The 15,265-nt window shown below is 35.7% G+C and overlaps 1 protein-coding gene across 1 annotated transcript; it reads left to right on the top strand.

The window, feature by feature from the left end:
• Window positions 1-897: 897 nt before the first annotated feature.
• Window positions 898-14,513, top strand: LOC113515810 (homeobox protein 2-like). Its single transcript, XM_052892042.1, has 5 exons — window positions 898-1,054; window positions 4,764-5,061; window positions 10,202-10,306; window positions 11,843-11,911; window positions 12,194-14,513. Exons 1-5 carry the CDS (start codon window positions 909-911, stop codon window positions 13,403-13,405), a joined length of 1,830 nt encoding a protein of 609 aa, XP_052748002.1. The 5' UTR covers window positions 898-908; the 3' UTR covers window positions 13,406-14,513.
• The last annotated feature ends 752 nt before the right edge of the window (window positions 14,514-15,265 follow it).

Genomic DNA, 15,265 nt, shown 5'->3' with positions numbered 1-15,265 from the left:
GTGATGACACAAATAGATTTTGGAACCAAATGGCATTTTCCGTGAGGATGGGAAACGACCTGATGGCGTAACTTTGGTTCCTTGGAAAATGGGGAAATGCTTGGTGTGGGATGCGACGTGTGTAGACACGTTAGCTCCAAGCCATTTATCTAAATCGTCCTCTTGTTCGGGTGCTGCGGCGGTGACAGCGGAAGCAATAAAGAGGCGTAAATACTCACATCTGGAGGGGTCTTATTGTTTTCTGCCATTTGCTGTAGAGACGATGGGCCCGTGGGGCCCAGATGCAAAGAATTTTTATCGGACGATCGCAGCGCGCCTCATCGAGGTTACTGGTGACCCAAGAGCTGGTAGCTACTTTGCCCAAAAGATAAGTTTGGCAATCCAAAGAGGTAATGCTGCCAGTATCTTGGGTACGCTGCCTCGGTGTGGTGCGTTGGGAGATTACTTTTAATTGTTATTAGTATTTAAGGAATTTTGTAAAAAAAAAAGAATTATATTTGTATTAGATTTTATTTTAATTGTGGCACTTGTAAAACTAAATTAGAAAATTTTATATATATATATATATATATATATATATATATATATATATATATATATATATATATATATATATATATATATATATATATATACGCTGGCAGGGTGCCAGTATGAGAGTTAGTATATATATATATATATATATATATATATATATATATCCCTGTCAACTCCACGCCACTCCACGCAGTTCCCCCTGGAAACCATATTGGTTAATTCTTCTTGAATTTGTCACGATGGACTAACTCTCATACTGGCACCCTGCCAGCGTATACCGATAGCGCAGGCAAGGTTACCATTCCATTTTCACCTATAAAAAACATAATAACGACATTTGTTTCACAGCATAGCATCATCTGGTTCAGATCATGGCTTTGCTGCTATTACTCTTCGTGTCAAGCGTGAGCGGCGAGGAAGTGTCCACCCCAGCCAGTCTCCTCGGTCCAAGGAACTTCAACCATCACGCTTACAACACTGGATACTTGCAGGCGTTGAAAGCGCCCGACCCAACGAAGTAAGTACCTACTTATTAGCTTTAGGAATAGTGCACACGAGTTTTAACCGACTTCAAAAAAGAAGGTTTATTTATTTACACTTTATTGCGGTGATTATAAAAATAAAAAATACAGTAAATTTGAATGAACTTCTCGATTCAGTTTTTTTTTTTTAAGTACGTTACCTCGAAACTTCGCGATTTTTAAAAAGATTTCAAATTACGCAATAAAGAAGCAGGTATGTAGGTACCTGCAAAAAAAATTTACATCGCTTTGAGCATGATGGTTGAGGCTGGACTGTGTGTACGTTAATCACTACTGCGCAATTTCCAATGGAATTGTATAGCGGTGATTATCTGTATATTATTTAATATATTATGTGCGTGTGTGTGTGTGTGTGTGTGTGTGTGTGTGTGTGTGTGTTGTGTATGTAAATTTACTAACATTAGTTTTAAGAATATTGTTACTAATAAATATTTAATGGACCAAAAAATTACGAAAAAAAAAATAAAAATAATCATTATTATAAGTCCCGATAGTATATTTAAAATACATACATATGTGCAAACAACGAGAAGGTTTAAAATTAACTAGATTTGAAATTATTTTTTTTTATTTGACAGAATATATGTACTTTCAAATTGGTCTCGCAGAAACTTTATAAAAATTAATTCAATAATTTGATATTTAGACCGAAATAGTAATTTGGCAATTTTGATTGATGTCGGTGTTTATTTATTTATTTATTTATTTAAGGAACACCAACAGCATATTGCATTATAACATATAAAAGGTATAACAAACATTAAATACAATACAATATTAATGCACACGCCTATTATAGGTATTCACAGCATTCACTTTAACATATTTTATTATTAATTTTTTTTAGAGCAAAATCTACTTGTTCAATTGACAATAAATAAAATCCAATAAATATCTATACCAGATTTCTGTACCAGAATTTTAACAGAAATCGTATTTATTCCATAGACATATTAGGCTACAGTTTACAAGCTGACGGCCCACCTGATGGAAAGTGGTAATCGTCGCCTATAGACATGAGTAGTACCATGCACATAACAGAGTATACTGTTTCGCCCATGATAACCCCCCATGCGTTGCCATTCCTGAGGATTCAGGTGTTTTTCCTCTGTACACTGTAAATTCCCACCCTTTAAACCGAAACACAGCCATGCAAACACAACTGCTTCACGGTAGAAACACGAATGGAACAGAGATGCCCAAGCAAATTACTTTTGTACAAAGTCTCCCTCTGATAAGTGTTTTTTTCCCGATTTGGAAAATTATTTTTTTTATCTAAAAGGATATACTCAAAAACGATTCCGTAATTTACTTTTAAGGTCATTCGTTTTTTTTTCTGAAACACAATTTTGAATTATTATTTATATAAATATATTTTTTATCAATACATTTTCAATCGTGAATCGTGTGGATAGCTCCTAAGATGGCCGGTAATCCATTAACAAGCAGCAATACTACTAATGCAAAATCAATATTACTGGTATTCCAGATGGCAACGGATAGTTAAATTTAACTGTGCTAAGTGCTTTTAAGCGAAGAACATCGGTACAGTATTGTACAATTTAATTTTGAAATGCTTACTTAGAGGTATTTGTAAAAAAAAATGCTTTTATCTTTACGCCGAGTTCTTTACAGAGTGGAACGAAATTAGGCCAGTAAAAAAATATAATCATACAAACACAGAGAGAGAGAGAGAAAGAGAGAGAGAGACACGCATGCACACACACACACGCACGTTCGCACACACACATAAATCACTATTGAGGTAGTCAGATAAAAAAAAAAAAAATTTAATGATAATGGAATGGTAACACCGCCTGCGTTATCATTTGTTTCGGGTTTCATTGCGTTCATAAAGCCCCCCTATAATAGTTTCCCTTACATACGTGTATCTTCCATTTACAGACAGTGACCAGTTACGATTTTATTATATACTAACGGCCCGTCCCGGCGTCGCACGGATGGACATTTTTAACATTTCCCTTCACTGCTCTGCTCCTATTGATCGTAGCGTGATGAAAAGTATACTATAACCTGCCCAGGAGTGTGAAGAATAATTGTACCAAGTATCGTTAAAATCAGTCGAGTAGTTTTTGTTTCTATAACGAACATACAGAGAGACAGACAAAAATTTTACTGTTTGCATTTTTGGCATCAGCATTGATCACTAATCACCCCCTAATAGTTATTTTGTTAATATATTTCATGTACAGAATTGACCTCTCTACAGATTTATTATAAGTTTTTTTTTATACAACTTAGAATGGCAAACAAGCTGACGGCCCACCTGATAGAAAGTGGCAACCGTCGCCTATAGACATGAGCAGTACCATGCACATAACAGAGTATACTGTTACACCCATGACACTCCCCATGCGTTGCCATTCCTGAGGACTCAGGTGTTATTCCTCTGTACCCAGTAAATTCACGTATCCCACCTTTCAAACCGAAACACAGCCATGCAAACACAACTGCTTCACGATTGATACATATATATATATATGCAATATATAACAGTTTACGCCTCATTCCATCTACCAATATATAGTAAATACTTGGAATTCTACTCCAAAAGTTTACTAATATTAAACATAACTCCAATAACTGATAACCAATAGGAAGTCCGGACCACTCATAACAACATATAAGTTCCCAACTAACTGGAGAGCGTTAATGCAATTTTGAGTTACTGCGACTCGCGAGGCGTCTAACAAAATCTCATTACATCTGACATAATGTGTTGTGACATAAAAACTAACAAGTTCTTGCTCCTTAAAAAATTTAAATTATATATATTAGTAATTAAATTCAATTATTTTTATATTCATTTAATACCTTATTGTACACTCTTAATATAGCTTCGTGGGGGGAAAGGGATTGTTAGTAATGGAGACTAAAAATCCCATTGCTAGCAATATACCTAACCAGGTCGATCTCCACGCGGTTCCCCCTGGAAACTGTCATGATTAATTCTTCATGATGAATACATCATGATAGGCTAACTGGCCTATTTTCATTCTCATCGATCACCCTTCACTGGTGCTCCGCCAGCGTATCCCGTTAGCGCGGGGTTACCAATCCATTTTCATCCAATAAAAAAAAAATATAGATATGTAATAATGCATAGAAATGTGACAGACGTAATCAAATGTATAAAGACGTACTGAACTCTAAAAGAGTTCCTTCCAGCTGTTGCTGGAAGAGAACTCTTGTTAAATGGGCTTGAGAGTTAGGTGTTCACAAAGTGGAAAGGAGCATCAGAGGGAGACTTTGTACAAAAGTCGATTGCTTGGGTACCTCAAAAATGAAAAATTAAACAATTTTCCGGGACTGTACTCGTGAACCCCTAACCGTTAGTATGCGATTCATAAATGGACGCACCATGGCCCAAATCGGGACACGGTTCTTTCACGACAGATCGCATGAGATTTTTTTTAAATGGGTGAGAATGAAATAGTAATCCCGCCTGCGCTTACGGTATACACTGGCAGGGCACCAGTGAGAGATGATAGATGAGGATGAAAGCAGGTCATACAGCCCATTGTGAAGAATTCCACGGGAAGTAACCACGATGGTTTCCAGCAGGAAGTGGAGGTCGACCTAATTACTAACATTGCTAGCAATCGTTAACAATTCTTTTCTCCCCTTTTATAAACACATTCAAAATGTAATATTCACTTCCAGACAAGGGCCAATTCTGTTCCCTAACGATGGCCCTCCACCACCGCGGCCTCCCCTCATTGTGACGTCACGACCCCTCATCGAGTCACTGGCCAGAAGCGAGCTGAATAACTCCATAGCGGAACAGAGCCAAATACGGGGGATTTACAAGCCCATATACTTGTCCAGGGAGAAGAATTACAAACCATATAATTTCCCCATACCCACCATAGTGCCGGCTACCTACGACGACAGCTCCATACCATATGATGTTTTGAAGAAAATCAACGAATATGGAGACAAAAACTATAACAATTATCAGGTGAGTCTTTTTCTTATTTTTTTATACTTTTTTTTACGAACTTAGAATGGCAAACAAGCTGACGGCCCGCCTGATGGAAAGGGGCACCTCTGCCCCATTTGTTTCTACCGTGAAGTAGTTGTTTTTGCAGGGCTGTATTTCGCTTTGAAGGGTAGGATATGGCAGTGAATTCACAGGGTACAGAGGAATAACACCTGAATCCTCAGGAATGGCAACGTTTGGAGGGTATTATGGGCGAAACAGTATACTCTGTTATGTACATGGTACTGCTCATGTTTATAGGAGACGGTTACCACTTTCCATCAGGTGGGCCGTCAGCTTGTTTGCCATTCAAAGTTGTATAAAAAAAATCTTATGTATCCGATATTCGAACTAACGTACTATAGTTCAAGGTCTGAACACAAGAATTTCAATTCAAGCTAATACGAGTGTATGGTACGCGCTATTTATTTATTTAAACTTTATTGACCAATAAAATATGGTACAAATGTAGCGGACTTTATTTATTTTTTTATTTAGGAATAAATTTTTTATTAAAAAAAAATAAATTTATATTAAAGACTAAAACATTTTAAACAACATTTAGAAAATCTAATTTGTCATAAAAAATATCAATATCTGACTGTTGAGCAATCAAAGAACTGAGCAGACTTAAATCCTATGGTATGTTTCCGGCAATATTGAAACTTTTTTGAAAATTCTTTTCACAATATAGACAATAATATAAGAAAATATCATTATTGACTGTAAATAAATAATAGTAATCATATAAATATTTTTATAGAAAACAAAATTAAATAAAAAATATTCAAAAATACTCAATGTAAATAACGTATTATACCCATGCATTTGTCTATGTATCCCAGGCTTGCAAGCAGTATCGAACCCTTAAGTCTTAGGAGAGATTTTGCCTCACTCTGCGTGTTCTACCGCTTGTACAACGAATTGTGCTCAGGGGAATTATTCACTATTATGCCTACGGCCACATTCTATCATCGTACGACTCGCCATCGACAGGGAGTTCACCCTCATAACCTACAGCCTAAATGGTCGCGTGCAACGCGGTTTCAGAGATGTTTCCTCCCAAGAACACTCAGGTTATGGAATGAGCTCCCTGCCGAGGTTTTCCCAAGAGACTACAGCATGGGGTTCTTCAAAAGGGGGTAAAGAGTTTTCTTCAGAGTCGGCAACGCGCGCGTAATACCTCTGGTGTTGCAGGCGTTCATAGGCTACGGTAACCGCTTACCATCAGTTGGACCGTATGCTTGTTTGCCACTTCAGTGGTATAAAAAAAAATTTACGCTAAAACCGTTTAAGCATCTCAACTTGACATAATCATAATTACTTTTTAACCGACTTCTATAAAAAGCAGGTTCCTTGTTAACTCCGTCAGTTGTAAACCGATTTAGAAAATTCGCATAGAAATTTTATCAAAATCGTTTTGGTAGTTTCGTTTTAAATCAAAATAACTAGTTTTGCCATAATTGAAGTCGGTTTTTTTGTGAAACGGAATCTTAAATTATATGTTGTATATTTTTTATTATTATTATTGAATATAAATTATTTTTATATCTTGTATAGTATTTATATACCTTACTATGGTATGCAGGTTGTAGTGGATGTAAAGTCCAAAGGTACTTAGTACTATTGAATATTTATTTTTTTAAACTATATGTAAAGTGACGACGTGTTATACGTGCTGAGTGGCGGGAGTGAGAGGCCTCGAACGGACGAGTCAGAGTGGATGATTACTAAACATATCTATTTCCTATATCCTTCTATATCCTAAATACTATTTCATTAATTTTCATTGTGACTTCAATAGGTAATAACCAAACCGAACCGAACTCACTTTATTATCGTAATATTATGACGAGACTTTATTCTTGAACCCGGTTCAAAATATATATATTGATTGACCAATATATTGCTTAAACCGCAAAAATATAACAGGCAAATACACTTTCTCTTTTTTAATATTATTAAAAAAGGGGGGAAAGGGATTGTTAGTAATGGGGTCAAATAGCCCTATTACTATCAATATACCCTGTCAGATCGACCTCCACGTGGTTCCTCCTGGAAACCATCGTGGCTAATTCTTGTTTAATTCGTCAGAATGGGCTAACTGACCTACTTTCATCTTCATCTGTCATCTCTCACTGGTACACCGCCAGTGTATACCGATAGCGCAGACGGGATTACCATACCATTATCACCCATTAAAAAAAAAATTATTAAAAATATCATGTAACGTCATTCAAACCACGAGTTCCCTGACTATAAATTAATGTCTAATAAAATAACAAATCCACATGTCCCTCCTTGCGTCTGATATCGTGGAGTGCAACAGAGACTATCTGAGTCGTACCTTGTACATTGTGCTTGCATTCCTGGGACTTAGTTTGTCTTCATTGATTGAACTATATACGTAACCAATATACAGCGGCTGTTCCGTTTGTACTGTGAATCTTGTATACTTCTGTTGATATTTAACCGACTTCAAAAAAGAGGAGAACAGATTTTGTCCGCTAAATTAAAAGTCTAAATGTGAGTATTTTTCGCGTTTCCGATTTTCGTTTCATCTTTGATTTAATTTTTTTTTTTTATAATAGTTTGTTTATTTTTTTATGGGTAATAATGAAATGGGAACCCCACGTTTCGCCCATGGTAACCCCCATGCGTTGCCATTCCTGAGGACTCGGGTGTTATTCCTCTGTACCCGGTAAATTCACGCTATATCCCACCGTTCAAACCGAAACACAGCCATGCAAACACAACTGCTTCACGGTTGAAACACGAATGGGGTAGAGGTACCCAAGCAATCGACTTTTGTACAAAGTCTCACTCTGGTAAAGTATGTAATATGTATGTACGTATGTATGTAAGAGTAACATATTCGTCGAAAATACGAAACTCATTCGCCGCCCACTAAACTCGATTCGGTTTATTCTTTTTTCATCCATGCTTTCTTCTATGATTGATGATGCCTCCATTGTTACTAAACAGGTGTTTCGTTTGCACGTATTGTTGGACGGTAGCTTTGATGAATAGCTGTTTATATGTTCAAGTTGCAATGGGTCTGATTTAATCTATTCAACATATTTAAATATTATACCCACCAGAGGGAGACTTTGTACAAATGTCGTTTGCTTGTGCACCTCTGTCCCATTCGTGTTTCAACCGTGAAGCAGTTGTGTTCGCATGGCTGTGTTTCGGTTTGAATGGTGGCATATGGCAGTGAATTTACAGGGTACAGAGGAATAACATCTGAGTCCTGAATGGTAAGGCATGGGGGGTATTATGGGCGAAATAGTATACTCTTTTATGTCCATGGTACTGCTCATGTCTATAGGCGACGGTTAGCACTTTCCATCAGGTGAGCCGTCAGCTTGTTTGCCATTCTAAATTACATAAAAAAATCTGAATTGTTCGGATTGATACCCGCTGCTGATTTTTACCACCGTACAACCCGCCACAAAATATCCATCCCAACTATCTGTATGTATTTTTCAAGGCAATTTCTTCCATGCACAACCACTATTTGGAATCAACTTCCAGCAGCAGTATTTCCGAACCGATACGACAACATAACCTTCAAGAAAAGAGCATATTCCTTTTTAAAATGCCAGCAGCACACCTGCAATAGCTCTGGTGTTGTAGGTGATCATGGGCGGCGGTAGTCACTTACCATCAGATCTCTTTTGCCCCGTGTTATAAAAAAAAAACATCCTACTTCAAGATGGAATGAAAAGCCACTTTTGGTTAACACGTGTATATATAAGATCATATTAACCATTGTGTGAATTTAAACGCATTTGCAGTATATTTATTTATTTATAGCAAAGCAACAGATTACAAATTATTATATATTATATATTCTTTATTGCACTTGTTGTTGTGAACAAGGGTGGATTTATCTCTGACAGAGATCTCTTCCAGTCAACCCAGTACAGTGCGAAAGCATTTCGTTAGCGGGCAGCTGAAGTGCTACAACTATTAAAACAAAAAACAAATATACAGTTAAATAAAATATTAAAATATATAATAAAATATTACATAAATACATACACGATAAATTAATACATTAATAAAATAAATATTACATAAAACAGCATTAAATTTGCACTCCAACAACTGCTCTGCATAACATTCGATATTATGTACATTAAAAGAATGACGGCTATAAATTTAAAGTAACAAATTGGCAGCCTTAATGTAACATTGCAAAGATTGTTGGAAGATATCAAGGTCCTTGTATATGAAGTATCATCGTCATCGTCAGCCATTATCTGTCCACTGTTGAACACACGTCTGCCCCATAGACTGCCATAAAAAACTGCCATGCCTAAGCCATGTATGTTATCCAGTGACTCCCTACAACGCATTTGAAATCGTCACTCTATTTATTAATCATCTTACACTATCGTATACTAAATACACTGCGTTTGCTTGTACGACATCGCCACTTTTTTTTTATGGGTGAAAATAGAATGATAATTCTGCCTGCGCTAACGGGATACGCTGGCGGAGCACCAGTGAAGAGTGATCGATGAGAATGAATACAGGCCGGTTAGCCCATCATGACGAATTCATCAGGAATTAACCATGATAGTTTCCAGGGAGAACCGCGAGGAGGTCGACCTGGTTGGGTATATCGCTAGCAATGAGATTCTCAGTCTCCATCCCTAACAATCCCTTTCCCCCCGACATAGCCACTTAAGAACCTTTCTTCCCTATCGGTTGTCAGTTCTTCGAGCTATGTGACCAGCCCATTGCCACTTCAGCTTGCTTAGCCTTCGGGCTATGTCGGTGACTTTGGTTCTTTCGCGGATATCCTCATTTCAGATACTTTCACGCAAAGAAACTCCGAGCATAGATAGATAGATAGATAATCTTTATTACTAGTAATAAAAATAAAAAAAATCAATCAAAATCAACAATGAAAAGAAAAAAAATAATTAATTTTGCTGGTTGCTGGAGCCGCCTCAGCTGTTGCTATATATGTACAGCTCCAGCGAGATGTACCTATACAGCGCTGATTTTCAGGCGGCCCCTTAGCATAGCCTTCTCCATAGCTCGCTGAGTAATGTATATATATATATATATAAAGTGTGCCTCTAACAATATATACTTGTTTCAGGGTCAACCCACGCTACCGCCAATTTATAAAGTTTTATCAGATCATGCTCAGCAAAAAGTGCTGGATACACAACATAAAACGAGGTTGCAGCAATATCATCACGAGGTAAACAAATGTATTTTTATCCATAAATGAAAAAAAAATCAATAAAATTATATCCACTATAATAAATATTTTTTTTTATATCACTTTGGTGGAAAACAAGCATACGGTCCACCTGATGGTAAGTGGTTACCGTAGCCTATGAACACCTGCAATACGAGGGGTATTACGCGCGCGTTGCCGACCCTGAAGAAACCTCTTTACCCCCCTTTTGAAGAATCCCATGCTGTAGTCTCTTGGGAAAACATCGGCAGGGAGCTCATTCCACAACCTGAGTGTTCGCGGGAGGAAACATCTCTGAAACCGCGCAGTACGCAACCATTAAGGTTGTAGGACTCTGTTTCTATGTTTCTAACAATATTCCATACATACAAACCTGTCCAAGTATTTAGAAGTTGTGATGTAAATAAACTCACATAGATAGATACTCTTTATTGTTACCTCCAAATAATTACAATAGTTAACTTATTATAAATATAAACAATTACAAGAAATAATCACAATGAGAAAACAATGGGCGGCCTTATCGCTAAAAGCGATCTCTTCCAGGCAACCTTTAGATGGAGAAGAGTAATTTTAAACAGTTTGACCGGAAGCACAAAACTTTTGGTTTTTTTTACATCCACATATATACATGAACCAGAGGGAGACCAAAGTCTATTCAAATACAAAAGTCGATTGCTTGGGTACCTCTGTCCCATTCGTGTTTCTACCGTGAAGCAGTTGTGTTTGCATGGCTGTGTTTCGGTTTGAAGGGTGGGATATGGCGTGAATTTACTGGGTACAGAGGAATAACACCTGAGTCCTCAGGAATGGCAACGCATGAGGGACATCATGGGCGAAACAGTATACTCTGTTATGTCCATGATACTGCTCATGTCTATAGGCGACGGTTACCACTTCCCATCAGGTGGGCCGTCAGCTTGTTTGCCATTCTAAGTTGTAAAAAAAAATACTGACCTTGAAGATATTAAACTCTTTTTGAAATATAAGGTCGCAAAGTCGTAATATCCTATCAAAATTTTGTAGCTTTTCAGCAGTAAAAATTTTTTAGATTACTAACTTTTACCTGTTACTTCGTACGCGTAAATTTCATAAGTAAAAGAACCGATTAAATAGACCCTAGGTAAATGGCGTATCAAGGTCAGATACAAGCACTTAGGCTACAAGCAATGTAAGTGTTATGGTTTATTAAAAAAAAGGTTCATTGATTCAAATAATTATGATGATTCCTTATTATTTATTTATTTTATTTATTCATTAGTACAAATATGTGTACATGGCGGATTTAATGATAAAAGCATTCTCTCCCAGTCAACCATAGGGAAGTGTCAGAATACTCGAATGCGGGTACTAGTAATTATTGATATACATACATACTAAAATTACATATATAAACGAATAAATATATATGAATAACAAATATACTTACACATATATGACATATACTTATATTATACACGAATTTGGGAATAATATAAAGCACTTATTGCTCGGATAAAAATAAAAAGTGAACGTGAACGCTTTCTATGATTTCAGGTCAAACAGCCGAACTATTCCTTTAAAAATCGGGACACTGACGATGAATACCATGATAATTCAGATGCGGTAATTATATCTAAAGTTATATCGTAAACTTTGATTATAACTGAACTAGATGTTTTCTTGCGAAAGTCCATATCACTGGTTGTTTCATTAAAATTATTTTATTTATCATGGGCGGCGGTAATCACTTACCGTCAGGTGAGCCGCATGCTCGTTAGCCCCCAGAGTTGTAAAAAAAAAATTCATAACATCTATATAATCATATTAATTCCCGCTTCTTACAAACCATAATCGACGCAACGCGTAAGTGTTAAAGTTAATACTCAATTAATTAATATTTTTCAGGTAAAAAACTATGCTTTTTCCTATACCGTGAAGGATCAAAAAACAGGAGATGACTTCTCACATTCCCAGCACAGTTCAGGCTCGGCTACTAACGGAGAATACAGGGTACGACTCCCAGATGGTAGAATGCAAATAGTTTCATATACAGCTGATGAAAACGGCTACAAAGCTGATGTACGATACGACGATGATGATAAAACAGTTGGTAATGGTGTTGACCATCATTATAATGATAAACAAGATTATAATAATAAATACAATAATGTATATAATGATAAATACAATCATGATATTAGTAATGACGATTACAATAACAAATATAAACATAACGACAAATACAGTCATAAATATAAATACAAACATAGTCACAATTATAAAAATAATGACAATTTTAATGATGTTAATCGTAACAATTATATTAATGAACATTATAAAGTTGATGACAATGAAAAATATAAAACCCCCACCAATGATTATTACAATGAATATCCGGACGCTTCGAAAGATTATTACAATAATGATTTCTCAACTGAATACGAAAGCAAAAACTATGATTACGAACCCCATAAAAGTAAATACGCCTCTTTCAATAACGACAAAGTTTCCAATTTAGAACCTATTGTAGTACCTGATTATAAAAAATATAGCGCACCAACCACGGTCAGACCTAGTTTCGATGAGTTGAAAGGACTATTTTTGAATAAAAATATTTACAGTACAGTACAGCCGTCTATAGATTATCAAAGTAAATTTAATAAAACGTACAATTTCGAACCTATTGTAGTTCCAGATTATAAGAAATATAGTGCATCGACTACAGTCAGACCTAGTTATGATGAGTTAAAAGACATATTTTTAAATAAAAACATCTATAGCACAGTACAGCCATCTGTTGACTATCAGAGTCAAGTGCCTTTCGAAATTAAAGCACCATCGACGACTCCAAATCCGTACGATGAAACGACAGAACATGTAGTCATAATAGGTACAACGAAACCTACTCTTTATACAAATATTAAAAACAGCGTGCCTGTTACGATTTCTCCTTTACCTATATTCACAACAGCTAGCAATTTCCTATCATCGACACCAAAAACTTACTTAGTATCAACATTATCACATTTGAGAGATAAAATCACATCGATTACACAAAAACCTATATTGTCTGATAGTTTTATTAATAGAATAAATAAATATTTAAATTTTAATTAAACATTTCCATGTAATTCTTCTGATTTATTTGGGGGTAACTGCATACACTCTACAAGCGTTACGCAATATATCTTTTAAATGAAACCTCATAGATTCAGTTCCTGGTAGGATCAATTTAGGAAAGTTTCCCGATACTGCTTTTATATTTTGGGTTGTGATTCCAGGACATACATTGTCTGATTTCTGATTTTGTTTCTTTTATTTATGTCAAAGCTATGAGTTAATACTTGCCTACAGCTTTGTCTATAGTAGTTAGGTTGCGAGATGGCCTTTTTGAAATTCGAGTTTTTTAGTACTCATTAAAATAAATGATTAAATGATTAGATTCGAGTCTCATGTAGGGTTGCCAACCGTACTATAATATATAATATAATATCATATTTCAGTAGTTTACAGAAAGGATATTTTTAATTACGAATCTGAAAAGCAATACGAAAGAAACAAAGCAAGTATCTCGCTCTATCCTAACATATGTAGGAATAATCTACTGATATATATTAATTTAAATGTTGAATGCGACTAAGCGTTTGATACTTTTTTTATGAACAAAAAATTGTCAAAGGACGCAAGAAGTGCAAAACAATGTAGGTTTTATAAAAACATACCTATAGGTAACAAACATACTATTGTTTTTTAAATCTTTTCGAAAAATGCTATATTTCCTTTAGTGCATATTTTGTAAAATAATACAGCCAGAGGGAGACTTTGTACAAAAGTCATTTGCTTGGGCACTTCTGTCACATTCTTGTTTGTACTGTGAAACAGTTGTGTTTGCATGGCTGTGTTTCGGTTTGAAGGGTGGGATATGGCAGTGAATTTACAGAGTACAAAGGAATAACATCTAAGTCCTGAACGGCAACGCATGGGGGTATCATGGGCGAAACAGTATACTCTGTTATGTCCATGATACTGCTCATGTCTATGGACGACGGTTACCACGTTCCATCAGGTGGGCCGTCAGCTTATTTTCCATTATAATTTGTATAAAAAAAAAATAATAATCAGCCGATAAAATGTTGGCAACCCTAATCTCAGGACTCGGACAAGTACACACGATTGCGGTACCTGATTGGGTGCTTAGAGACGTTTATCAACAATTACAATAAACATAACAAATTCAAATTCAAATTCAAAAATCATTTATTCATGTAGGACATTTTAGCCGCTTATGAACGTCAAATTTTTACATTATAATTTTATATTTACCCTACCGTCCAGTTCGGTATATAGATCCAATTGAGAAGAACTGGCAAGAAACTCAATTGAATTACTTTTTTTTTTAAAGCCAGTTTATTTACAATGTATATTTATATAGGTGTCTATGTCTAACATTAAATGAAAATTCAGTGCATGAACAACTATTGCCATGCACACTCGTCATTCAAGTAATCGTTTAGTGAGTAATAGGCTTTGCTCAGTAAATATGATTTAACAGATGTTTTGAATTTATTTAAGGGTAATTCCAACATATCCTTTGGTATCTTATTGTAAATTTTTATACCTATTCCCATAAAAGACCTATTAACTTTTTCTAAACGATACTTGGGGACAGCAAGTTTGTCTTTAAATCTAGTATTAATATTATGAATATTGCTGTTTTTTGGAAATAAGTCAAGATTTTTATGAACATATAGAATATTTGAATATATAAATTGAGAAGCAACGGTGAGAATATTTGCCTCTTTGAATTTCTCTCTTAATGAGTCACGACTCTTCATACAGTAGATCGCTCGAACGGCACGTTTACTCGACTATACTATATTTTTGAGCATAGTAGAATTTGATGCTTCTTAGGATTTTACCTTGGTTGGTAACAGTGTTTTCCATCACCAGAGAGTTGGTTAGAAATGTAATTAACAC

Source organism: Galleria mellonella, unplaced genomic scaffold (genome assembly GCF_026898425.1).
Source record: "Galleria mellonella isolate WM207_F2 unplaced genomic scaffold, CSIRO_AGI_GalMel_v1 utg146, whole genome shotgun sequence".
NCBI classification, from domain to species: domain Eukaryota; kingdom Metazoa; phylum Arthropoda; class Insecta; order Lepidoptera; family Pyralidae; genus Galleria; species Galleria mellonella.
This window is presented reverse-complemented; position numbering and strand designations above follow the sequence as displayed.

Coding starts and splice junctions, on each gene's coding strand:
- LOC113515810 (XM_052892042.1), top strand. CDS start 909: ATGGCTTTGCTGCTATTACTCTTCGTGTCAAGCGTGAGCGGCGAGGAA. Junction 1,055..4,763: donor AAAGCGCCCGACCCAACGAA/GTAAGTACCTAC, acceptor ATTCACTTCCAG/ACAAGGGCCAATTCTGTTCC. Junction 5,062..10,201: donor AAAACTATAACAATTATCAG/GTGAGTCTTTTT, acceptor TACTTGTTTCAG/GGTCAACCCACGCTACCGCC.